The sequence below is a fragment of the Phragmites australis genome, chromosome 8 (genome assembly GCF_958298935.1).
Source record: "Phragmites australis chromosome 8, lpPhrAust1.1, whole genome shotgun sequence".
Lineage (NCBI taxonomy): Eukaryota > Viridiplantae > Streptophyta > Magnoliopsida > Poales > Poaceae > Phragmites > Phragmites australis.
Genome location: NC_084928.1, coordinates 1,997,923 through 2,024,141, shown reverse-complemented (window position 1 = coordinate 2,024,141; position 26,219 = coordinate 1,997,923). Strand labels below are relative to the sequence as shown.

General features: G+C 49.3%; 3 protein-coding genes across 3 annotated transcripts; 2 read left to right on the top strand and 1 right to left on the bottom strand.

The window, feature by feature from the left end:
* Positions 1 to 9,350: 9,350 nt before the first annotated feature.
* LOC133926208 (early nodulin-93-like) lies at positions 9,351 to 10,337 on the top strand. The gene is made up of 4 exons (XM_062372009.1): positions 9,351 to 9,515; positions 9,661 to 9,722; positions 9,803 to 9,878; positions 10,018 to 10,337. Exons 1-4 carry the CDS (start codon positions 9,470 to 9,472, stop codon positions 10,161 to 10,163), a joined length of 330 nt encoding a protein of 109 aa, XP_062227993.1. The 5' UTR covers positions 9,351 to 9,469; the 3' UTR covers positions 10,164 to 10,337.
* A 3,411-nt stretch (positions 10,338 to 13,748) lies between these two features.
* Positions 13,749 to 16,690, bottom strand: LOC133927850 (uncharacterized). The gene is made up of 6 exons (XM_062374238.1): positions 15,974 to 16,690; positions 15,646 to 15,871; positions 15,213 to 15,561; positions 15,158 to 15,167; positions 14,521 to 14,874; positions 13,749 to 14,448 (listed from the first exon to the last, which is right to left on the bottom strand). Exons 1-6 carry the CDS (start codon positions 16,472 to 16,474, stop codon positions 13,945 to 13,947), a joined length of 1,944 nt encoding a protein of 647 aa, XP_062230222.1. The 5' UTR covers positions 16,475 to 16,690; the 3' UTR covers positions 13,749 to 13,944.
* Positions 16,691 to 19,120: 2,430 nt separating this feature from the next.
* Positions 19,121 to 20,227, top strand: LOC133927849 (early nodulin-93-like). Its single transcript, XM_062374236.1, has 4 exons — positions 19,121 to 19,438; positions 19,559 to 19,620; positions 19,701 to 19,776; positions 19,917 to 20,227. Exons 1-4 carry the CDS (start codon positions 19,375 to 19,377, stop codon positions 20,060 to 20,062), a joined length of 348 nt encoding a protein of 115 aa, XP_062230220.1. The 5' UTR covers positions 19,121 to 19,374; the 3' UTR covers positions 20,063 to 20,227.
* The last annotated feature ends 5,992 nt before the right edge of the window (positions 20,228 to 26,219 follow it).

The window sequence follows — 26,219 nt, the reverse complement described above, 5'->3', positions numbered from 1 at the left end:
AGCAAGAGCCCCGGCCCCTGTCCGAGCTCCTATTCCAGCGAGGGTCCCCGCTCCCGCGGGGCCCGAGCCAGGTAAATGGTGTCCCATACACCTGACCAGATGGCACGACCTCACGGAGTGTCGTACGGTCAAAGGACTCGTGGAGCAGCGCCAGAGGGAGCGCGACTAGTCCCACGGAGGAGGCGATGCCGAGGTCGTCCCCAACAACGCCGAGCTCGGTTTCCAGGAGCCCGAGCATGCGGTTGCCTTCATCGACGGGGGCGCTTACACACCCTGCTCGCGCCGTGGCATCAAGGTCATGCGGCGCGAAGTGTGCTCGGCAACCCCGAGCGAGGAGGCCACAAGACCCCTGAGGTGGTCGGATGCTCCGATCACGTTCAGCATGGCAGATCACCCCGTCAGTACTGCAGCCGTGGGACGGCTACCTCTGGTTGTGTCTCCCACTATCTGCAATGTTAAGGTCGGCAGAGTGCTGATCGACGGTGGTGCCGGCCTCAACCTCCTCTCCAAGGAGGCTTTTGAGAAGCTGCAAGTATCTTCCCGACGCCTAAGGCCGTCACTCCCTTTCTGTGGAGTAACTCCCGGGCATTCCCTACCCCTCGGGCAGGTTGAGTTGCCTGTCACATTTGGGAGCCGGGACAACTTCCGCACGGAGTGCGTCCTCTTCGATGTTGCGGAGCTCCCTCTCCCCTACAACGCCATCCTCGGGCGTCCGGCGCTTGCCAAGTTCATGATGGCCGTGCATTATGCATACCTTACGGTTAAGATGCCCGGCCCCGCAGGCTCTATCTCCGTGGTCGCCGACTCCCGCGGCGCCGTCTCCTGCGCCAAACAATCATACATGGCTCTGGTCTCAGCACAGGCCGAGGTTGATGGCTCTTCAGGGGGCCCGGGACCCTCTTCATCCAGACCCCGACTCGCCGCCGACACCTCTGTTCCAACGAAGGAGGTCGAGGTGGGCGAAGGCGCTACCCAGGTTGTCCGAATCGGCAGCGACCTGGGCAGCAAATAGGAAAGCGCGCTCGTTGCCTTCCTCCGGGCTAACGTGGACGTGTTTGCCTGGCAACCGTCCGACATGCCCGGGATCCCTAGGGAGGTGATCGAGCATCACTTGGCTGTGCGTCCGGACGCCAACGCGGAGATACTGAAGGGCCTCAAAACCCGGACCTATAACGTGCTCGCTAAGCACGGGAAGGGATGGGTGGACGAGCTGCCAGCCGTGCTATGGGCCAATCGGACTACGCCAAGCCGCGCTACCGGGGAAACTCCTTTCTTCCTCGTCTACGGCGCCGAAGCAGTCCTCCCCTCCGAGCTCACTCTGGGCTCCCCTCGAGTGCATGCATACTCTGAGGGTGAGCAGGAGCATCAAAGGCGCGACGACGTAGACTACCTGGAGGAGCGCCGGTGGCGTGCTGCTGTCCGGGCGGCTCGGTACCAGCAGAGTCTGCGGCGTTATCATCTGCGCCATGTCCGGGCTCGGTCTCTCGAGGTGGGGGACCTAGTTCTCCGACGCATCCAGTCGCGCGAAGGAATGAATAAGTTGTCCCCTATGTGGGAAGGTCCCTTCACCGTGATCGCGGTCCCCCGGGCAGGTTCTTTCAGGTTGGCGACGGAGGAAGGACAGCCACTCCCGAATCCGTGGAACATCGAGCATCTTCGACGCTTCTACCCGTAGATGGTCGTGCTCGCGGTTCAGGTTAGTAAGGCCGGGGGTTTCTCCCCGCCCGAGCAGTCTGAAGGCTTCGCCCCATGGGGTAAGTCGATGTCACCCAACCTTGTAAATATTGCACATTAAGTTTTTCAATAAGCAATCGCTATATCAAAATACTTTTTCTGGATTCCGTATGTTTAATATGTCTGGTGAGGAGCTCGGTTGTGCGAGAAAAAGTTCGCTCTCTCTTTTTTCCCGCTGACAAAAGAATCCCGATCGGTATGCATGCGAGCAGTCGCCGCTGACCTACGTCCGGCATGGTAGGCTGTGGTGTTCGGTGTCGTGGCAGGCTCCCGGGCACTACCAAGTTTCGGGGTGCTCTGGGTAATCCAATCGCTCGAGCTGCTCGAGTAGTCCGGAGCTCGGGCCCTCGGGGCGGGCTGTCGGTGCTCGGTCTGGTCTGTCATACCCGGACGCCACCGAACCATAGGACCTCTAGGTTATGCCTCTGTCCGCTCTTGTTCGCCGGCTTGGGTATTCGAGAGGTCTCAGGTCAAAAACGAGAGCAGTCTATAGCAAGTACCGCACAAACAGAGCGCACCAGACAAAGAAATTCTATATTCTCTCTCAAGTCACAGGCTGGCAATCACAAGCAGTTCGGCCGCGGGGGCTTCAATGCCCCGGTCTCTGGTTGGCCCCAAGGGTCTTCGGGTGGTCCTACCACTTAGGCTTGGGTGGTCGAGGCCACCCGACCCTAGGAGCCTTGTATGCCTCTGGGCCCTCGGGCGCTCCGTTGAAAGAATCAAGTCCCCGGGCCCCCGAGCTCGGAAGCACACCCCTCCTGGATCGGTTAGCCGGAAGGCCGACAGCTGTCCGGTGAGTGGTTATATTCAGACAAGTCTGCTTTCAGTAAATTTATGTTCCCGAGTCATTCTCGGGGGCTCTCGCGCTTTAATCTGTTCGGCGAGGTGGTCTCCTTGCACGCAAAAACCCTGCCGCGTGTCTACTTTTTCCCAGAATGACATAGCGGTTTGTAGAAAGGAGTACCGTGTTTGCGATAATGTCTGACCGAAGCCCTTCGTGGTCGTCGTGGTGTTCGGTCTGCTTTTATGGACCCCGAGCACTACCGAGTCCTCGGGTACCCTGGGTAATCCTATCGCTCGAGCTACTCGGGTAGTCCGGAGCTCAGGTCTCGGGGGCAGGCTGTCAGTGCTCGGTCCGGCCCGTTTCAAGCCCGGGCACCACCGGACCGCGAGGACTCTTGGTCACATTCTCGCCCACACACGTCTCCCTTCTACTAACTGAGTGGTCGCAAAGTGAAAAAGTGTTCATTAGGCATGGCGTGTTCCGAGCAGGATCGATCTATCTCCCGGGCAAGGGAGTCTGTGTCTTCGTTTCTTAACCTAGGCAGTGCGGACTCGCGAGAGCTTGAGGGCTGGCTGCGCCAACGCCAGCGACCGGAACAACTTCATTTCTCGGGGATGGGAAGGTCGGGAACGGCCCGACTGAGTACTCCCCGGGACTTCCAGGCAGAGCACCAGAAGAAACATCAAACACACAGAGAAATTGGAGTTGCGAGCCCAAGGAAAAGCTGCCATTATATTCATAAGACATATACAAGGCGTTTTCTAAGGGTTCACTCCTAATATTCACTCCTACATCTACAACAAAAGAAAAGAGGGCACAGAAGGCCTAGTCGGCGGCAGAGGCGTCGGCTGAATCCTCCGAGTCGTCCCCGGGGGCTGGCGGCGGCGGCACCTCTCGCCTGAAGCCGGCCGCCACCACGGAGGCGGTACTCCTAACCGCTGCCCGGGCGGCCTCCTCCTCAGCCTCGACTACTCCCTCCCGCGCCGGCTCCAATGGGAAGTTCGGGTCCCTGCTTCGGTAGCAGGCCAGGACGTGCTCGGCCACGGCACGTGCCAAGCCACGTCCCTCCCGGGCGGCAAGTTCCTGAACTGCCCAGGGCAGGGTCTCGAGGCGCTCGCAGACCTGCTGCAGCCCCAACACTTGTCGCGCGGGGCCGTCGCCCTTCTTGTCGTCGACAAGCCGTCCGAGACCACCCTTCTCCACGGCCCGTCACATCCGCCGGAGGATGTCCTCCAGCATATGCTCAAGGTTGACCCGCGAGACAAAGGCGGTCTCGAGCTTCTCCTTGGCGGCTCGCAGCTGTGCCTCGAGTCCCTGGTCCCTGGCCGGACCAGAAGAACCGCCAGCTGCGGCGGGGACGGCAGCCTGCTTCGCCTTGGCCACCAACTCGGACAAGGCGCGCTCACGGGCGGCCAGTTCCGCCTCGTGCTTCGCATTCTCTTCCGCCCTGGTAGCCGCGGCGGCCGCCGCAGCAGCAGCTTCGCCCTCTCGGCGACTCAGTTCGCCTTCTCGGCGACTCAGCTCATTCTCCCGCCGGGCCAGCACTTCCTCCTGCTGGACCACCGAATCCTCCCGGGCACCGAGTTCAGACGCCGACAGCTCGTTGTCTACTTCCCGGATGGAGACTTCCTCTTCCCAGCGCTTGATTTCTTCTCTGATCTTCCGGAGTTCGTCTTCCCAGCGCTGGAGGTCGGCGCGCGTCTTCTCGGCCGCGCCCTCCCGGCGGGTCAGCTCGGCTTGCCGCTCCTCCGCAGCCTGCTCCCGGGCTGCGACTGCCACCTCCCTCTCCTGCGCCTGCCCCATCCTGGCAAGGGCCTCGGCAGCTTGCTGCCTCGACGCCTCGGCCAAGCGGGCGGCGTCTTCTCGTTCCCGCGCGGCTTCTGCCCGCGCGGTCTTCAGAGTTTCTCGTTCCCGCGCGGCTTCCGCGCGGATGTCTTCTAGGAGCTTCTGCTCCCGCGCGGCTGCCGCACGGGCCTCCTCCTGGGCGCCCGCCAGCTGCGCCTTCTCCAGTGCCAGGCGGGCGCGCTCGGCCTCGAGCTCCCCCTCCTTGGCGTTCACCACTGCGCCCAGCCGCCCAACCGCTACTTGAACGCCTTCAATGGCGGCCAGGAAAAGATCGGCGGGCTGACCGGGCACCGGTGGGGCCCAGGCTTCTCCACAGAGTGCCTCCAGGGGGGCCGAGCTCTCCGCAGGGCCTTGCACCGCCATCCGCCCCGGGCTCTGCCTGCCCGGGGTAGGCTCCGCCGGAGCCAAGGTCTCGGACGGCGGCCGCGTTCCCGCATCGGCCGCCCTGTCCACCGGCCCCGGCAGAACATCCGCCTCCACCGTTATCCGGCCCGGGCTCTCCGCGCCTGGGGTAGGTTCCGCCGGCACCCTTCTTTCGGCTGCCACCTCCGCCTCTCTCCCAGGGGCCGCCACGTCGATTGGCACCTCCGCCGATCCTATGCCGGCCTCCGCCGTCGCAGCAGGCAGGCTCGGCTCTGGCTCCGGCGCCTGCTCTCTCTCCGTCACAGCAGCGCCTGCAGCTGGCCTGCGAGAGACAAGTAAAAGTTGTCAAAACTTAGTTCGGGCCGAAAATGCCCATGGAAAAGCAAGAAAGAAGACTCACCGATACCGCCATTTGGCCGCTGGGAGCCTGATGTCCGGGTCCGGTGCCGCCGGTCCGGACTCCTCCCGCCGCCTCTTCCGCTGGGGGCTCGGCTGAGCCACTACGCGGGCCACGGGCGCCGTCGTGCGAGCCTCGGGTGCCGCCGGACGGGTCTCGGTCTCCGCCGTGCAGGTCGCAGGCGTCGATGCAGGCCCCATCCGCACCAGGCGCGGCTCCAGCACCGGAAATGCCGCCGCTGCCGTCGGCGACGGCGGAGAATCCGGCACTAGGATCAAGGCCCGGGGTCGCTTTCCCCGGTCTCCCGGCGCCAACTCTTCAACAACTTCAGTGGCGCCCTCCTCTCCGGCACGGCGGCCGCTGCTTGCGGCGGCCCCGTCGCCAGCCCGCGCCGAACTACCAGCGACCTCCTCGCCAAGAAGTTCCTCCAGGCCGGGGAGGTCGGAGGCCTCGGGACTCCGGCTTCGTGGCCGGTCCACGGGCCCCTGGGCATCGAACTCCGGCAGCCCCGCCATGATGGCCACCCGGTTGAGATTGGCGCAGAGCGCCATCTCCGGCCACGGGAGCTCCGCCCGGCTCATGTCCTCCGTTCCGGTGATCACCCTTGTCATCCCCCGCAGTTCCGCCGCCCCCAGATCCCAGCTCGCGCCAATCTGGGTCCTGGTGATGTCCTCCGGCCCGGTGTAGAACCAGCTATGCCGGGCCCGTTCTCGCAGAGGCGCCAACCGACGACGCAGAAAATCCGCCACCACCATGACTGAGGTCAGCCCGCCCTCGCGCAGTTCCAGAATGCGCTCCAGCACCGGCTTCAGTCTCGCATCTTCTGGTGGCGGCGCCTCCCACGTTGATCGCCGAGGTTCCGCCGCCCTCTCTGGCAATTCGAGGCGCTCGTGGGGGTCGATGTCGACGAAGAACCAGTCCCGCCGCCACTCCTCCCACTTGCTGCGCAGCACCTGGGGAATGTAATGATCCCCCAGGCCTTCCCGGAGCCGAAGGTTGCAGCACCCCGCGACGTCCGCCGTGGAGTGCCCCCTCTTCTTCCCCACCGGCCGGAGAACGAAGAAATGGCGAAGCAGCGTCGCCGACGGCATCACCCCCACGAACATTTCGCAGAGATGCGCGAAGACCGCCAACGCCACGACGGAATTAGGGCTTAGGTGCGCCATTTGTATGCCGTACGTCTCCAAAACTTGCAGAAAGAAGGCGGAGAACGGCGGCACTAGCCCCGCCGCCACGAAAGAGGTGAAGAGAACGGTCCGCCCAGGGACGGTCGTCGCCGGCGTCAGAGTCGCCGGCCTCACCACCACGGCACCTTCCTGACCCTCCGGTACCAACAGCTTCCTAATCTTATCCGCCGCCTCCTCGTTCCTCAGACGAGACTCCGGCAAGATGCTGTCCGAAGTCCTATCCCGGTGTCCTCCTCCAACCCTCGTCATCTCAACAGGGTGGAAGATGTTTTTTGGTGGAGAAGAGAGAGAAGGGAGAATGCTCCGGTCGCCTGGGATTTTCCTGAGGGCCTCGGAGCACCAAGAAGGCAGGAGCGCAAGTGCAAGAGAGCGTAAAAAGGGGAAACGGACCGATCCGTTCCCCCTTTTTATATCTCAAAATTCGAAAACTGCCGCCCCAGACGGTTCGCTCGGCGAAGCGTCGCCTCGATCGACGCAACTGTCAGACGAATCTCCCGCCGCTCGCGCGATGTCAGCGGTTGCCAGGCGTATTTTCCTCGATCTGCGCGGCGACCGAGCGTGCCGCCCGTATGGTTATCATACCCTTCGGAAGTCGTGTGGACACGCGTCCACTCATTTTCCCGTTGGAACGTACTTAAGGTCTAGGTCCGCAAGGGCCACCTCTCGAAAGCTTGCCACATGGCGTCCGCGCTAGCCTTGGCCTCGGTCGCGACAAAGGGCCCATTCGCAGTCTCCGTCCCATCGGCTACCAACGGGCCCGGGGGCTACTGTCGGTGTATTCAGAACCAGGGGTCCCTAAGTCCCGAGGCCAGGCCGGCTATCCACTACATGTCACCACCCTGCGATGTAAGAAAAAGCTAAATCCCGGGAGAAGGTGCTCGGGGCCGCCGCCTCTGGTTCCCGAGCACCCCAGTTCCCCGATGATCTGCAGGGTCCAAATACTAAGACCAAAGTGCTCGGGAGAGAGTGCTCGGGGCTGCACGTGGCAGCCCCCGAGGACCCGGTGCCCCGAAGGTCCCACCGCAGTACTCGGGAGAGAGTGCTCGGGGCTGCACGTGGCAGCCCCCGAGGACCCGGTGCCCCGAAGGTCCCACCGCAGTACTCGGGAGAGAGTGCTCGGGGCTGCACGTGGCAGCCCCCGAGGACCCGGTGCCTCGAAGGTCCCACCGCAGTACTCGGGAGAGAGTGCTCGGGGCTGCACGTGGCAGCCCCCGAGGACCCGGTGCCCCGAAGGCCCCACCAAAGTGCTCGGGAGAGAGTGCTCGGGGCTGCACGTGGCAGCCCCCGAGGACTCGGTGCCCCGAAGGTCCCCACCGCAGTGCTCGGGAGAGAGTGCTCGGGGCTGCACGTGGCAGCCCCCGAGGACTCGGTGCCCCGAAGGTTCGCGCAAGATCATTCAACGACCCGAAGGGTCCCGTCGTCAGGGTGTCATCCAGTCAAAGGCCCAATGCCGCATTTAATAGGCACGCGCGGTCTGACATCCTGACATCCTCAGCTGCCCACGCCCCAGTGTCAGACCCTGCCATGCACTAGCAGGGGGCCGTGGGTCCATTAAATGCACGGGTCCCGTCCCGTTTCATCCAGGTGCCTCGGGATAACGTTGCCAGAATCGAAGCACTCCGCCTGCCACCCTGCCCTGGCAGAAGAACAAGACAGGGTGGGCGCACTGGGCACCTCTGAGGCTGACCGGTGGGCCCCTTTTAGGGCGCCCCGAGGCTTCCGCAGCGGCTGGTGGTCGAATGCGCGCCGCATTTCTCCACCGCCCCTGTCACTTCGCCAAAATGAAATGATTACGCCTTTCTCCGTGGCACCTTGGCATTCGCGTCCCCTCTTTCCCATTCAGGATATGTTGGGGTCGGCGCGCCTATAAAAGGAAAGGATGGAGAACACTAAAAGCGAGGAGAAAAAGGCCTTCGACCACCAGACGACCAACAATCTCCGACGAACCAGGCCAAAGATAGATCGACAGACACTCGAACCAGCACAAGTTAAGCTAGAACATAAGAGCCTCAAGCTCTTTGTAAACAGCTCTCCCCTTAGAACCAGATACCTCCTTGAAGAATTCCCTTCAAGGATAAATATAGTGTTCATACAGGAGTAGGGTGTTACGCCTCCGTGCGGCCCGAACCTGTCTAAAACCCGGCGTACCCACTTTTTCTTGCATTAGGGTGATCGTCTCCCGCCGGCCATCACATTTATTTCCGTTCCCGCTTATTTCCCAAACAAGTTTTTCCAGGATCATCCCCCCGGCCGAATCTCTAAAAATGGGTCTCTCGGGATCCCTGCGACAGGAGTTCACTCTCCGACAGTAACCAAACACAATCTCTTCTCAGTCAGACTGAGCACATGCAGCCAACCAAACAGACTCTACTGCATTTCTCCAGCCTGTCTCAACTCAGACTGCATGACTCATACGAGTTAAGCTGAGGACATGCGGGTAACCAAACACACCCTAAGAGGTCCCTTTTCATTTTTGGATTTTTTCCCAAAAACTTTTCCGAATAATTTTTCTAAGCAAACTTTTTTTCAAAACTTTTCTCGTTAACTTTTTTGAAAAACTTATTTAGAAAACATATCTTATAACTTTTGAAAAGAAAAGTTGCGGAGATTTTTTTTTCAAAAAACGAGAGTTGCGAGTTACTGTATTAGCGCTGGCCCGTGAAATAGTACAGTCCAGGTGACGTATTATCGTAGAGATACCTGCAGTATTTTTCAACTTAGTTAATTTTTGCGATAATATTTTTCAAATTCACCCTAAAGTTAAAAGGCTAAAAGCATTGCCGGGCCCAGGCATCACGTCTATCTGTCGGCAAGCGGCGAGTGGATAGGGAAGTGTGGAGGAGCAAGCAGCAGATCGAGGCCGAGGAGGTGAACTGCACCCGCACGCCTGGGCTTCCGAGATTACCTGCGCGCGCCGGCCAGCGGGCCACACATGGGTTTCATTCGCCCAAAACCACGTCCGCTGCGCCCGCCGGTTCTCCTCGTCCGCCGATCGTTTGGCGTCCCTGACGGCTCGCTGCCTATAAAGCCACGGCCTCCTCCTGCTTCCTGCTGCATCACATCTCTGATCTCTCTCACTCTCGGTCAGTGCTGCTCACTCCTAGCTAGCCACTCGTCAAGTCGCTTCCGTTCCCAGCTCTTTTCAAGTAGGAGATCAAGATGGCCACTGACCAGAAGCTTGCCCTCGCCAAGCGATGCTCGCGAGGTACACTCGATCATGCAACCGCACTGAACTGAACGCATATATATACTAGCTAGAATCTTCTGATGATTGCTTAGCCGCGCCGGACGGTCTGATCGATTGCTTGCTTTGTACACTGACGCACGCTTGCATGCATATCTGCCTGCAGAGGCGACCCTTGCAGGAGCTAAGGCAGCAGCTGTAGCAACCATCGCCTCCGCGATCCCCACCGTGAGTTCATCTGTTTTAATTTTACTTCAGGGTGCATCGTAGGCCTATACCTTATCGTTTAATTTGTTCTTCTTGTTCAGCTGGCGAGCGTGCGGATGCTGCCATGGGCGAAAGCAAACATCAACCCCACCGGCCAGGCCCTCATCATCTCCACAGGTGCGCGCGCGTGCTCGATCTGTTACTTCCTCTCTCTGCTTCCTGGCGTGCATGCTCAAGCAATTTGAGATCCAAGCACTCGCGATGCATAAACCTTGAGAAACATTGCTGATCTGTGTGCAACTTGTAATGCCTGCAGTTGCCGGGATGGCCTACTTCATCGTCGCCGACAAGACGATCCTTTCGCTGGCGAGGAAGCACTCCTTCGAGAGCGCCCCCGAGCACCTCAAGAACACCTCCTTCCAGGGCGCCGGCCGTCCCCACCCCGTGTTCTTCAGGCCCTGATGAGTACTGTACTGTGCCATCGATGTCCGAATAAACTACTAGCTAGCCTACCATCGAATGTGCCTCGAGGAACTGTAATACTAGTATAGTTCTCCAGTGCTATGTGCCATTGTAATTAGCTTGTATTATTGCTACTTTAATTAAAAAGTACTACTGCAACTTTGCGTTACTCAACCCCGAGGTTCCGGTGCCTTCTTTTGGCCAAAAAAAATAAGAATAAAATAAATATATTTTTCTCTTCAGATCAATCATATGACATATATCTATCGCTAGCATGTAACCTCTGATCTGTACTCCCCTGTAATCTCTTCCCGGGGCATTTGTACACTTTCGAGAGAAATTTGGGGGGGGGATCCCCCCCCCCCCGGGTGATTGCTCGAAACAAATATACTAGCATTCTTCACGGTTCACTTTGAAAAGTTTCAACTGAAACTAGCTCAAAAAGTTTAACTGATTGACTCTTCACGGAAGTGTCAGTTCCCATATCAGTCAGGTTAATTTGGTGTTCACTCTTGGACGACTTAGATGCACGTGCCCAATTTTCTCTCTGACCCAGGAAAAGAAGCTCAACTTCAGAGGTACGCCAGACGGCACACACATGTTAGGATTCAACTCATGCTAAAAATTTAACGGGAACAGGAATGTTTGTAAGACGAGAGAGAGCGAGGAGAGTACTTGGCACACAACGCACTCCGTATTGATCTGTTGTAGTGGTACATATACAAGGCCATGGCCATCACTAACTGACTAGCTAACTTACGCATTGTCAGCTAGAAGCTAGGCAACTGAAACTGTATGGGCATGACAGCCGAAAGACAACACCATGTGCAAAGTAAAAGGAACTAAGAACACCGTTGCCAAATTCTCTACCATTGTTAGATTGAACACAGTGAATGTCCCGTGAGAATTGAGTCCGAACAAATGCATTGAAAAGAAACAATGAGAGCGGGCACTTCCGATTTGTTACGCATGGGGAAAGTCCACAAAAAGTGAGTGAAATCATCCAAAATAGCCAAATAAAATTTGAAACCAGTGACACTTGGTACAGGTGAGGTCCAGACGTCACAGTGAATTTTTTTTAAAGGGAAAACTGGAGCATGAATTTGAAAGAGAAAAAGGGAGACGAGTGTGTTTGCCCATGGGACAAGCAGAACAAGTACTGGAAGGGTCCTTATTACAGCTGAAATAAAAGTTGCGGAGAATTTGATCAAACGAGCGCTTGCCCGGGTGTCCAAGCCGACGATGCCATGTATCGGCCGAGACAGTGAAAAGCGCATGAGGGGTTGGAGGTGATGCCATGAGGGGGTAGAGGTCACTGTCGCTATCACATCGGAGGAGCTCCACCTTGGTCTGCATATCCTTGATAGAAAAATCATGAGTGTCAAACTCTACCGAGACATTGTTATCACGGGTGAGGTGACGCACTAACATAAGATTCTTAATCAAGGTAGGTGCAATAAGAACATGAGATAGCGACAGAGGACTAGTAGGAATGATGGTAGAACCAGAATGAAATGTAGGAACAAAGGAGCCATCACCAACAATAATGTGAGAGGATGAAGGCAAAGGGGAATAGGAGGACATAGTACCATTGTTGGAGGCCATGTGAGACGATGCGCCACTGTCGAGGTACCAGTCCTGACCAAAAGAAGATGGCTATTGGAGAGCCATGTTGTTCAGTGCATGGATCAGGTTGGCTTGATCCTAGGAAGGCACACGCGACCGCAGCGAGGTGGCCCTAAGGTGCGGATGACACACCAGGCCACATGCTAAGGGCACCAACGCCAAGTTGAGGGGAAGGCGTGTGTGGTATGGGCCACGCCTAGAACGTGCCAACCCATGGATTGTAGGATGGCGGCCACGGGGTAGGCGGTGGCACCAGTGGCGAAGCTCTCGGCTTGGTAAGACTCGTGCCACATTTGGGCCTATGCAGCCAGCAGATGAGCCACGATTAGAGCCAGCCCATGGTAGTGTAAGATGGGCCAAAGAATATAAAGGTGGATACTCAAAAAAGTTGGGCCACGACTAAGGCCGTGACAACAGTTGCCCCAGCCCGATATCTGCCCCTAGGTGGCGCAGAATGCGCACCAGAGGCCGCATCGGCGCCTGCCTTCTTCTTGTTCTTCGGCTTCCTACCACTAGAGGAGGCAGACGACATGCCTAAGGAGGACGACAGGCATGGTGGTGTTGAAGATGACTATGCGGCGAGGCCAAAGTATGGGATATGGGGCAGTCTAAGCATTGGCATCTGAGACGGCGCGCGTGCCATGAAAGCAACGACCTGCACCATGCAATCCGCCTGCGCCAGATGGTGCTCTTCAAGGAGAAGCCTGGAGCAGGTCTCCAAGAAGGACGGGAGCGTGCCGTTTATCGTGAGAACAAGGATGATGTGGTTCAAGCGCGGATTGAGACCACAGAGTGTAGTGAGCACCAGATCATGGTTGTTGACCGGCGACCCGAGATCACATAAGGTGTCAGTGATGGCCTTCAGATGAGTGCAGTAGGTCATCACCAACATGTCCCCTTAGTAGAGGTTGCGAAATTTGGCGCCACGTAGATGTATCGTGCCTCCTTGTTGTCGAGGAACAAGGAGCGGATGCTTGACCACAAGGAGAAGGCGGTATCGCGCTTAGTCTGGATGATGACCGTGGAATAGATCTAGGAAGTCGTTCTGGACACGGTCGGAGGAGCCCTGTGTTGGTGCATTGGAGATGTGATCGATGAGGCTGAATTTTCTGAGGACACGAGCATGCACTGGCTCCATGCACCGTAGTTGAATTCTTGAAGATAAAGAGTGATGGGGGATTTGTGTCTTGATGTTGATCATTTGGACTTGGGAAGCAAAGGCAGAGGTGGAGGACACCTTAGCGCTTAGAGGATTGCCCTCCTCCTCAGAGGACGACGAGGTAGAGCTCATGGTGGCTAGGAAGCGAAAGCTTGAACGCAGAATCAGTGGTCACTGATACCATGTAGGACGAGGGAGAGTGAGGAGAGTAATTGACACACAATGCACTCCGTATTGATCTGTTGTAGTGGTACATATACATGGCCATGGCCATCACTAAGGATGCGTTTGGTTGGAGGGTAAAGATGGATGGGATAGGACCATCCCTGTTTTTCAGGATGGGATGATTCAATTTTCTGTTTGGTTAGATGGATGGGACGAGCCAGTTTTCTGTTTGGTTGGTGTGATTAAAGTGGATAGGATGAGATAATTTTATGTTTGGTTGGTTGGATAGGATGACCTGAGTTGGGTGTGATGACCTTTTGGTGAACTTACCCTTTAATTCTGAAGGCAACTCCATAAATTGAATTTCTGGCACCAAATGGATTGTTTCTCCATCCACTTGAATACGCACACTGCAATGAGCTGCTATCCTACTACACCTACGTGTATTCAGTTCAATGAGCTGCTATAGTACTACAATGAGACAGCAATGCACTTGTGTGTATTCAGTTCAAATGAAACAACCACACTACAAGCATACTTTCAGAAGAGATGAGTGTATTCAGTACAATGAAACAGAGGTAGTCAAATTCACACCATACATGTCAATAGCAAATATAAAACATGGGCTCATATTTGACAACATAGATATAACTATTACATACTTCATATTAATGCTCACAGTCACTGACTAGACAGCAGCATAGTAACAAAAGATCATACAAAGCCCATACTGGATAGCACAAGTCCACAAAAAATAAATTCATACACCCCATAGTTTACTGTTTTTGGTTGGCAACAAAATCACAATTTCAGACAAGTTCACACAATCCTTCATCCCGGGAAGTGGGTGCTAATATACCTAGAAACCCAAACCAACTTGTTGCTGAAGTTCAATGTGTTGAATGCCCTTGCAATCCGAACATTCTCAACCAAATAGGCATAGTAATGAGAAAGATGTGTCTCATCAAAACCTGGAAGGTTTTTCAAGTTGTCCCAAAGACCCTCGGGCAAATCATTGTCGGTGCTACCAGCATTCTCTATAGCGGTAGCAAGCCTTTCACCGACAGCTCGAAGTGTTGCTTGTAAGCTGTCATCTTCACTTGCGACTGACTTGGATCTCTTTGGTTTGGGAGCCGATGACTCACCATCATCTTTTGTTGCTCCAACTCCATCATTCCCGGTTTCATCATCTTCAATTTCATTCGCTTCTGTTGCTAGAGGGTCACCTGATCCTTTTGCATACTTCCCCGTAGCCAAATTATTACCAAAAATTGTAGCCATCTCACGGTAGTGCTCAAGAGGTTTGTTTAGATATTCAGCATCTCCTTTGTGGTCCTAGCATCCAATACACAACATGTTAGACACAATATAGGCAGCCACCCAAATTCTTGTTAGCAGAAAAAGTACCTTAATATGATTTGCATAATGCTCATGATCAAGTCTAATAATACAACTATCTTCATCCCAAAGTGCAGCACTCAAATTCCGAAGTCTAGTAATCTTTCCAAACTTCCTCCTCCATGTTCTAATGTGATTCCCAATCTGGTCTCCAGTCAAGTTAAGCTTGAAATGCTCATTCAATGCTCTAGCACAAGCGTTGAGATGAACTTTCTTGAAACCCGAAGAGGTTCTAGTTCCATTAGCCACGACATTAGCTAAGTTGCTAAGCATGTAGGAAGACATGGACGATGTCCATGTAACATGGCCACTCCCCAAAGGTTGTCCCCCCATGTTTTCCCCAGTTAGCTCAAGATCCATCTCCTACATTCATTGAAACACATGCACAGATATGATAAATACAATAGTTCTTGAGAGCAATACAAATACCGTAGTTCTTGAGAGGAATACAAATAAAATAGTTCTTGAGATATGATAAATACAATAGTTCTTGAGAGCAATACAAATAAAATAGTTCTTGAGATCAATACAAATAAAATAGTTCTTGAGAGCAATACAAATACAATAGTTCTTCAGAGCAATACAAATACAATAGTACAAATTAATTTCCATGGTAGTTTTGCCGGTCTTCCCACATTTGATTGGCAATTTGCTGCCTGAAATTAACCATGTATGCATGTTCACTTGCTTGACCACTTGACGATGAACTGAGGTTGGGATTACATGGCCAATCGGTGTCCGGTATGATTAGTTCATCAATCCCGTCATCTATAACCCAATTATGAATAATGCAGGAAGCTACAACAATGTCTACTTGAGTAGGAAAGGGGAAGAATGGAGTGGCATCATCAAGGATTTTGAACCTCCTCTTTAATGACCCAAATGCACGCTCTACGGTCACACGCAGAGATGAGTGTCTAAGATTGAACAATTCCTTCTCATCTTGCACGGGATTGTTCCCCCACTCATTCAAGTGGTATCTCACACCACGAAAAGGAGGCAAGAATCCAGGTTTGGCTCCATATCCAGCATCAACTAGGTAGAATTTTCCTAACATATGAGGCACAAATAGGTGACATTGCTATATAGAAAGAAATGAAATTTACAAATGGAGCTACATAGTTAATCTATTACCTTGTGGGACATGTAGGCCATTTTCACGTTCTAAAGCATCACGTAATACTAGAGCATCGTGCGCTGTCCCCTCCCAACCGACCAAGACATAAGTGAACCGAAGATCAAAATCTACAGCCGCCATCACATTTTGAGAAGCATATGACTTCCTACCACGAAAGGAAGGCTCCATATCCTTAGAAACGGATGCTCTTACATGTGTACCATCAATAGCTCCAACACAATCCTATTTGGTGAACAATTAAACCCAAAATCATTACGAACCATACAAATTTATGCCTAAAAACTGAAAAAAAAAAAATATGTTTATTTTGCCTCAATCACATACCTTAAAGTATGGATCCCACCTTGGGTTTCCTTCGATTTTAGTTGGGGTCTCCAATGAAGGTGGCCTAATAAGTTCATTTCGTAGCTCACCAATGGCGTGAAGAACTAATTTGAAATAACGGCTAACGGTTTCACCGGACCTACCAAAATTTGTGCCAACTAACCTATTCCTAAGGTTGTGTCCAAAAGTGTTCAAAAACATCGCTACTTGTTGCTCAACACACATATGTATAGTATCTTTAAGCAAGGCACGGTCCCTCAAGAGTTTACAAAACCGGAAGAAAGGTGCTCTACCAAGTCTAAGCATGCTCACACAAGTTATATCATTCTTCCATATTTTATTGTTTAGATAGTCCATTCTTATCCTATCCCTTTCTTCTATTGGCCCATATGTAATACGTGTTCTCCTTTTCCTTTTTCTCAACTCAACAACTAAGGCCATGATAGAAACAGTAATATATGCCGTAGCGCCAAAAATTAACATTTTTCTCCTCTTGTCCATCTACAATGCAAGATTGTAACATACAGTGAGATAGCATCGTATTTGTACTGACATCCAAGCTAAACTAAAGATATGTATATATCACAGCATTGCATCATTCAAGGCATCATTTAAGTAGTGAAACAATTTGGTTGAGATTAACATATTCCAGAGTTTTCTAGTTTGAAAGAGCATCAGTTAAATTTAATGCAGACAATTACAATCCAAAATCATCAGTTAGTGAAGTTGATAATGTAATGTACCTTGCACCGGTAATTGCAGTCCAAAAACATCAGTACAAAACCTTTTACTTACACTAACTGATAATTAAATGAAATGGTAGCTACAAAATCATATTTCTTCACATTTCTAACCCGACAACGGCATAAACACTAATGCGCAACTAGCAACCCTCCATTCTGTTCCACATCTTCAATTAAACAGATCAAGCAAAAACATATCAACTTCTCTTCTCATTCTTCAAAATAAAGAACTCTCAAAATATATTCCTATGTATATCTATTCAATTATCACACGAAAATAGTACTTCAATTCTTCGATTCTTCAGTGCTTCAAAGCAACACATACACACAGATCTGCAATAGCGGCATGCACGTACCGGTGCTTGAAGAAGACGAAGGAGGGAGGGAGCCGACGGCACCGACGGATATGCAGAGGACGGAGCGGGCTAGCGCCGGCGACGGATCTTCGAAGGAAGGAGAGGCCCGGCTGCAGATGGAGCGGGCCTTCGGAGGATGGAGAGGGCCGGCGACAGTGACGGTTGTTCGGGGGAGGGAGGGAGCCGACGGAGGCGCCCGTCCGTTGGAGGAGGGAGGGGGCTGACGACAGCGCCCAAGCGGCGACACCAGATCTTCGGAGGAGGGAGGGGGCCGACCGCGGTGAGGGAAGTTCGGGGGAGGGAGGGGGCAGGCCGCGGCGAGGGAAGTTCGGGGGAGGGAGGGGGCAGGCCGCGGCACTCGTTCTTCGGAGGAGGGAGGGGGCGGCGGCGGGGCCCGTCCTTCGGAGGAGAGGCGGCCAGGGATTCGGAGGTGATAGGAACGTGAGTCACGAGATGAGTGGAGGCTGTGGAGCGAAGTGGACGGCCTCATCCGGCTTTTTTTGGGGGTTGCGCTCATCCGGCATCTCAACGAATATTCGCTTTAGTGGGATGACCTCGCCGGGTACCGATCCAGCAACCAAACACCGGAATCACCAAAAAAACATGAACGGGCGATCCCATCCACCCTCATACCGTGAACCAAACACACCCTAACTAACTAACTAAAGTTCTGTTTGGCAGTGATCTAGATCTTAAATTTTTTATAGCTGGTTATATCCAGCTTCAAAAAATTTAGGATCTAGAACTGTAGATATATTGAGAGTATTTGGTTAAGTCATTTGCTTTTTGTTTTGAATAAAAATAAATGTTTAAAGTTTATTTTATTATACAAATTTCAGATCTAACATGAATCTCGAATCTAGAGCTATGACAAACAAATCTTAACTTACGCATTGTCAGCTAGAAGCTTGGCAACTAAAACTGAGAACACATCAAGACTGTTAGAGAGTCATGTGCACTAATAATGTTGAGTGGCGTATATTTTCTACATACATATTTCAACGAGACAATTGAGTGGCAAACCCTAAATCTCCCCCCCCCCCCCCCATCAATCGTGCGAAGCAAAGAAAAGAAAAAAAAAGGCAGAATGTTGAGTTTGAATACAGAAAAAAATAATTGGAAGGGGGTATATCTAGTTTTGTTCTCATTAAAGTTGTTTTTGGCAAGATCTATACGGTGGATAAGACCATACATATACTAAGATCAGATCAGAAATTCAGCAGAAAACACGCCAAGCGGGACAAACTCACCGGATAAAGCATCCGTACCTGAGTGGGGAGCACGCAGCAGTCGACAGACAGAGACGCCATGGCGTCCATGGGGCCGGTCTCTGCTGCTGCCCAGCACAGAAAACTGGGAGCGACACACTGGTTCCATCCCAAAACTGAGGGCACGGACACACAGCACCCACCACAGGAAAGCTTCTCTTTTCTTTTTTTCCTTAACCTTTCCATGTTCTGATGCCCAGTTTGTACCGCTGACTGCTCGCGTTTGTTTACAGCTCCAGCGTGCAGTTACACGCTGATTATATTTTGACACTTCAGTAGGTAGCACACAGATGTCCAACGAATCTAGTACTATCCTACAAGATTTTCTTTTTCCAAACTATGCTAGATACCTGCCCACATGGTTAGGTTTGGGCAATGAGGCTCAAACTCTATCCTGTGGGCAATAAGGCTAGCTATTTGCAAGATAATCTCACTAACCGACAAGTCCGTAAGGTATGGTATCTCGCCTTTCGAAAACAAGTCGGTAATTTCGTAGAATCTCCATAGTTCCATGCGCATGTGGAGGTACGCCAACGCCCAAATTACTGGCTCCGTTTCGTGCATAGCAAACATAGATTCCTTTTGTTTCCCCCAGGGCCGGTGAATCTTTTTTTAGACGAGGTCGAGCGAGACCGTTTTGTATCCCGCGAGTGGATAGGGAAGAGTGAAGCGTGCAATCGATCATATCGAGGAGGAGGTGAACCGCACCTATCCCAAGATTCCCAACCCGGCTGGGCTATCAGCTGCGCGCCGGCCGGCCAGTCGACGACACATGGGTTTCGCCCGAAAACCACGTCCTCCTCAGCGACCGGCCCGCCGGTTCTCCTCGTCCGCCGATCGTTTGGCGTCCCTGACGCTCGCTGCCTATAAATCCCCGGCCTCCCCTGCCTCTTCTTCCACCATCCCATCTCTGCATCTCCCTCGGTTCTCGGACTCTCACTGCTAGCTAGCTAGCTACTCGCCGATCCACTTCTATATATTTCCGGTCCCATTCTACTCACTAGCACGCAGTTGATACTGCAAGTTCGATCAGCATGTCGACTGTGACCCGTGCGTCGCTTGACCAGAAGCTCGCCCTCGCCAAGCGCTGCTCGCGAGGTACATTCATGCATACAGCTACACTGCACACTCACTAGTAGTAGAATCTAATCTTCCGCTGATGCATTCTTCCTTAGCTGCTATGCGCTGATGCTTGCTTGCATGCATGTCTGCCTGCAGAGGCAACCCTTGCAGGAGCTAAGGCAGCAGCTGTAGCAACCATCGCCTCCGCGATCCCCACCGTGAGTTCATCTGTTTTAATTTTACTTCAGGGTGCATCGTAGGCCTATACCTTATCGTTTAATTTGTTCTTCTTGTTCAGCTGGCGAGCGTGCGGATGCTGCCATGGGCGAAAGCAAACATCAACCCCACCGGCCAGGCCCTCATCATCTCCACAGGTGCGCGTGTGTTTTATCTATTACTTCTTCCTATCTCTGCTTCCTGGCGTGCATGCTCAACCAATTTGAGATCCAAGCACTCGCGATGCCTAAACCTTGAGAAGCATTACTGATCTGTGTGCAACTTGTAATGCCTGCAGTTGCCGGGATGGCCTACTTCATCGTCGCCGACAAGACGATCCTTTCGCTGGCGAGGAAGCACTCGTTCCAGGACGCCCCCGAGCACCTCAAGAACACCTCCTTCCAGGGCGCCGGCCGCCCCCACCCCGTGTTCTTCAGGCCATGAGCACTACTACTAGTACTCTGCATGTCGTCGATGTCCGGATAACCTACCAGTCAACTACTGCACGCCGATGTGCTCAGAGAAAATATAATACTGTAATACCTTGTATAAATTATGTATATTATGTTCCCCTCCAACTTATGAATACTGCAACTTTTGTGTTACTTAGTCTCTTAATCTACCCTGAATTTCCTGTGCGCCTTTGGTGGGCTTCTTCCTCTCCATGATCAACGTATTACCTTGCCAAAAAATTAATATGTGACTGCAGTTACCTAGCTCAATTCTACATTGCGACATCATACATCGGTATCACAAATTTGCAAGCAGCAGTGCAGTATACCAGTATGAATGAACCTAACCGGGATGAAGAAGATTCTATCGCTGGCGAGGCGGCATTCGTTCGAGGAGGCCCCCGAGCACCTCAAGAACACCTCCTTCCAGGGCGCCGGCCGCCCCCACCCCGTGTTCTTCAGGCCTTAAGCATGCTTTGCAAGACATACATATACTATTGTGTGATCTATTTTTATCTATATACCAGTATATGTTTCGTGCAATAAGTACGCCCCTGCAGACCAGAAAAGCTGCTAGCCTGAATATGTATTATGCAGAGTAGTGTAGTCTATGTCTATCTGGCCACCTGAATATGTATGTGTTCTTGCTGTGCTACATCAGTAGCATCGCAATAACGAAATAGTACTTGGCACGGAAATATGTTGGAGCGTCATAAGTATTGATTTGGAAAAACAAGTGCCAACGAAAGTTCTCGTATCCGCAAATAAACGAGGACAACGACGATGGACAATTTTGCTCTAACAAAACAAAGAGCTGAATTATAGGAGTATAACTGAGTCTGATCTAATTTACCAGAAGAAAATATGAGGTGTGCATTATGTTTAGAGACTAATCAAAGAGAAAAATATAAGGTCTGGGAATTGGACAGTTGAGCATCATCTTCTTCTTCCCGGTTGGTGTAGTTTATCGATCCTATTTAACTTGTCTGATCTCTGGCCTTAAAAGTCCCAAAGCAAGATGCAAAAAAGGTGGCAGTTTCTGCACTGCTGACGGTTTTGAACAATCCAACGGTGGATTATTGCTTTCTTTCTGTTATGCCACCATGCCAGGTTGTCAGTGACCCGCACCTACATACGAGTACTCGAATTGTGCGGCAAACAGTAGCCGTCAGCAGCGCTATATTTATCTGCACTACTAGATAAACTTTACTCCCTTATTGTAAATACATATTATTTTAGATAAGACATGACCTCTAATACATAATTTTAACTAATATTTTTTTTTATCAAAATATATTTATGAAATATATTAAATTTATGATATTCTAAAAAAAATTAAGACAAATCTACGTATATAATTTTAAGATTTTTTAACTAAATATTTTAAAAACTATTGTTAGTTAAAGTTTTATAAATTTGATTAAATATTTTTTAAAATAATATGTATTTATGATCAGATGGAATAGTATCATAAATGGCCAAAGAAATTGATTTCCCTGAAGGAAAAAAAGTCAGACCCCAGTGTTAGCTACAGTACGTCCACTCACATCTGTTGTGTGACTTCTATTCCAATCATCAGGCTCATTTTTACAGGAAGTGGAGTCCGCACATTTTTGCTGCCGCGTGAAATGGATTTGCCAAGTCTCATTTACCGGAATCTTTTTCTTCTTTTGTTTTGTTCTGTTACTTGGTCTGTACTTTGCTATCTGGCGATAACCAAGAGCCGGCTGTGGCCTGTGAGAGGATATGATCACTAGTTGAGCAAGTTGGTCTGATCCAACCGTCGGTGAATTATTGATCCAACATTGGAAAATGAACCTAATGCTTTTTAAAAAAAATAATTAAGTACCTGTTTGCGAGACAGATCCTGCGTGAATCACGCTAGTCAGGATTTTTTTAATGAAGTACAACTCCTGAGCTATGTAACAAGACGGCGAGATGCCAGGGATTTATGTAGCCATTTTTATTCAAAAAGTAAGTACTAGTGCTGGGGACTCGAACCCGAATGAACGTGTTGACGATCGTGTTCCGAGTGTGTTTACTGATTATTTTGTTCCGATCGATAAGCCTGTACGATTTGTTGCCATCTATGATAATACCTAGTGAATAATAATGACTAGTTTTAGATCACTACTTAATTACTTTTTTTTAACTTATTTAGATAGGAGTAAATCTCTAATTTATTTTTTGAGTTTTAGATTGATCCAACAAAATGAGTTTGTAACTTAATTTCTTTTTCATAAGCACTTCTCTAAGCACACATTGTATATGCTCTAATGGGCGATCAAAACAAGATTACAAGTGGTATGGCCCATCAGCCCACGCTCAATTGATCAAGGCACAACAACGAACGGGCCGAAACTGGTAGGGATTTATTAGGCTTCATTTTTCCGCGTTTCTTCCTCAGTGTGGCTGAGCCGAAGACGGCCTGTGGGCCGATTTCTGTGACCACAATCGAGTATTTTTTGCTTTTTTAAATCATAATAAACAATTTACTTTCATATATAATTATGATTTTGTGCTTGTTCTATGCGTCCAACTTTTTAAAACACTATATTCAACATTTTGAATTTACTAGTTAAGCATTTTAGATATACTATTTCAACATTTTATGATATCTAAAATGTTGACTTTGTTATTCAATATTTTGTATAACGTAGTTCAACATTTTGAAAACTTGATTCGTCAGTTTCAAAATCTGGTTTATCTAATTTTTTTTGAAATAATATATTAGAAATATTGAAACGGTACATTTAAAAATATAAAAAAATATTTATATTGAATCTCATTTTATCGCATTAATTTTGAACAACATCGTGATTCAAACAGATTTACGGTATAAAGAAATTTTTCTTAAGTAAATTTAAAAAATCTATAACTATTTTGACATATACTACAGAAAACTATAACTTTTGATATCTATTTAAAAAACCTATAACTATTTTGATATATATTAAAAAAACTACAATTTTCTCACAGTATGCTTACATATCATCCTCTATAGTATGTAATAGAAGGATTAATCGTATGTCCACTTGTTGTTAGAGAATGATACGTAGATCCATAATACGAAAGTTGTAATTTTTTGCAACATGTATTAAAATAGTCATAGTTTTCAAAATAGAATTAAAAGTTATAGTTTTTACAATATATGTTAAAATAGTTGTAGGTTTTTAAAATTTATTTAATTTTTTTAAGCTTGAGACTCATATAACTTTTCCCACCCCCACCTATCGTGCAGTGACACCTGTCCTGTACCGTGCTCTCGAATCTCAAACACTACGGCCCATCAGCAGCAGAGTTCAACTTGGCCCATCACCGCGGTCATGCCTCCGCCGCCCGAGCCCAACCCGACGGCGGACGGGACAAGACAAGACATGCGCGGAGACCACCGCACGGCGAACGGCGGCGGCGTAGTGAGCAGTCGAGGAGAGCACACATCAGAAACTTACTGGTTTTCTTTTGTCATTCCAAGCTAGATTCCTGAATATTGGTTTGTGTCAATTCGTCAGTTCAAGAGAAATCACACGTCCAAGCATTCCCGAATTTCAAATCAACAACTAATGTATCTATTCAGAAAAGACCGCTGTCATGCAGAACTTCGGTTGCATCTAACGAAATTAGGAACTGGGCGTTGCTTCCATGAGCTCCCTCTCAGGGAACAGGGAGTCAGGGAGCATTATTCGTGGGGACACGAGGAACAATACTTGCAAATCAAAATTGATCTGGAATTAGAACCTTGGAATCATTTGCTTTTTGGAGAAAGTTGAGTGCCATTTAGCTGCAATACGGGATGAACTTCACCTCCACCAGATCAAGTCGGCTTTTCATTTGCTCTGCCGATCAACATTCTCTGAATTGTGAACCAACTTGGTTTAGTGGGAACACTATTTGCAACTGATAACGCCTGCAATCTCTTGCACTTTGCACTTCCGCGTAGAATTGATTCCTCATCAAGTCAGCAGCGCGAGAAGCGTCGACGTAGCCTAGCTTGCTCTAGCATTTGTAGATGGTGCTAAAGAATATAAGTTACAGGAAAATAATTTTTGTCTGATTAATGCTATGTGTGATTGGTGGGAGGGGGATGTGGAAACTCAGATGTCAGGCCTAGTTTTCCTTGTTAGTCAATATGTTCATGCGTGATCCAATGGTCTGCACTGTCATGCAATGGATCTGCATCTGTAAACTGTGACACGTTGGAATAATTGCCGTGGAAAGAAATGTATACTGGAGCCAATTCAAGTATATTCATTCTAAATTAGATAATCCGTATGAACTTGTAAGTTCGAAACTACACCTAGCCACTTTTAGGAAATCCGTAAAAACTTTGTGCTTGGTGGGAACCATATCTTTTTGATGGCGGCCATACTTATTCCATCTTTTATAAACACACTACTTAATCTCAGTAATTCAGCTTCTATCATATATTCCCCTACTGATCTTATTTTGTTGCTGAGCAAAAGGTTTATTGATGCTATGTGCCTACTTTGGTTTTGGTTCTGAATAGTTGCAGCAGGAGATAAACATAAATACTATTCTAAAAAGGACAATAGAAATAGATGCTTTTTCTAGCAAATAGAACAGTACGGCGGCTGACTAGAGTTGAACTTGGAACCTCTTGAATTATTGTGTAAAGTGTGATTTGGGAGAATATATGTATATCAGAATAGGTTTTGTGAATGACTAAAGATCATGCACGTATGAGGAGAATCGATTCTCAAAAAGCTATATATATTTATCCCCAATAATACAATCAATCTGTACTTATGCCCATCTTCCCCTAGCATATAATCGAACATTTAGCCAACTTTAGTACTAACTTTTGGGGGCAGTTCGGCGTCTAGAATGGACAAGAAACACAAATCATCATAAATTAGTAAATGGGCAAAAAATTTACTGGATAAAAGAAGCTTCACCTATGTCTTCTCTTTTGTTTTGCCATCAAGTAATAAGCTTAGTATCGAACTGTTGATTTGAGACAATTTACCATAAACGCGTCGATAATTTTCCTTAAGTTATACATATTAGCTACTTTGCACCCTTTAGTGAACAATTTCTTTAACTCCGCTCTTGCACCCTGCAGAACAAAGGATGTCAAAGATCCAATATGTTACAAAAGTAGGTTGCACTTACCAAAATTAAAATGATGATATCTTAACAAGAAGGTGATTTACAGAAATTTAACAGAATGATTTTATATTGTGTCACCGACAAACTTGTATTGCGTCTTGCACTGACCCCATTGTGTATAGAGCTAACAATCTTCGTAATGAGAAAGACCAAAGGAAAGGTTAATTTAAAGAACTCAATTACCTTGATAGTTTCTGTTAGCATTTTATATTGCTCGGAACTTCAAGGACATTATTTATAAGTGAATGAATACAGATTCGTCATGAACTTGTTTTTTCATGTTTAATTGTAATAGACTTTTAGCTGGTCTCTTTTCTTGATTTGTCTTCCTTTTTTGTTCTTAGAATTCCTTCGGTGATGTGACACTTCGGTCAGAACTGGGAACATCAGGATTTCTATTAGCCACACGAAGTGTGCATCATTGCTAGATATGCACCTCCACCAGTATATATTTGGGGGAAGAATCAAAGTATAAAGAAATATTCCTCGATCCTTGCACCTCTGTCGAATGGAAATTATTAAATCTATTGTCCATGGATAGCTTAAACGATAGTTTCTTTCAAAACAAAAACAGATGAAAAAAGGGAAGTAATATATATATATATATATATATATATATATATATATATATATATATATATATATATTTGTCCAGATAGACTTAACTCTAGTTATTGTTGCGTCACCCCCCGTTACAATTTAAAAAATAGTAGAATTACAATACATAAGATAGGTAGTTACAATCAGACGTAAATAAAAAAATTAAGTTGTAATTGCGTTATAGACGAACGTAACTCCTAATGAATTCTTACCTAATGATGTACAACTTTAGGAACATGACGATTGTAATCGTAGTACAATCTAAAACGTAACTTCGGTCTTTATATATATATATGTGTGTGTGTTGTAACTGATTGTAACTTGTTAATTTTTTATGTTGCAATTATATATTTTTGGATGCGCGGTTGTAACTGGTCTACATAATGGATTGTAACTGATAATTTTTTGAGTTTTAACTG

What these genes read in the sequence shown, in the direction of transcription:
- LOC133927850 (XM_062374238.1), bottom strand. Translation starts at nt 16,474, where the DNA reads ATGGACAAGAGGAGAAAAATGTTAATTTTTGGCGCTACGGCATATATT. An exon ending in GGTGGGATCCATACTTTAAG is followed by an intron (nt 15,872 to 15,973) that starts GTATGTGATTGA and finishes TTCACCAAATAG; the next exon opens with GATTGTGTTGGAGCTATTGA. An exon ending in TGGCCTACATGTCCCACAAG is followed by an intron (nt 15,562 to 15,645) that starts GTAATAGATTAA and finishes CTCATATGTTAG; the next exon opens with GAAAATTCTACCTAGTTGAT.
- LOC133926208 (XM_062372009.1), top strand. Translation starts at nt 9,470, where the DNA reads ATGGCCACTGACCAGAAGCTTGCCCTCGCCAAGCGATGCTCGCGAG. An exon ending in TCGCCTCCGCGATCCCCACC is followed by an intron (nt 9,723 to 9,802) that starts GTGAGTTCATCT and finishes CTTCTTGTTCAG; the next exon opens with CTGGCGAGCGTGCGGATGCT. An exon ending in GGCCCTCATCATCTCCACAG is followed by an intron (nt 9,879 to 10,017) that starts GTGCGCGCGCGT and finishes TAATGCCTGCAG; the next exon opens with TTGCCGGGATGGCCTACTTC.
- LOC133927849 (XM_062374236.1), top strand. Translation starts at nt 19,375, where the DNA reads ATGTCGACTGTGACCCGTGCGTCGCTTGACCAGAAGCTCGCCCTCGCC. An exon ending in CGCCAAGCGCTGCTCGCGAG is followed by an intron (nt 19,439 to 19,558) that starts GTACATTCATGC and finishes GTCTGCCTGCAG; the next exon opens with AGGCAACCCTTGCAGGAGCT. An exon ending in TCGCCTCCGCGATCCCCACC is followed by an intron (nt 19,621 to 19,700) that starts GTGAGTTCATCT and finishes CTTCTTGTTCAG; the next exon opens with CTGGCGAGCGTGCGGATGCT.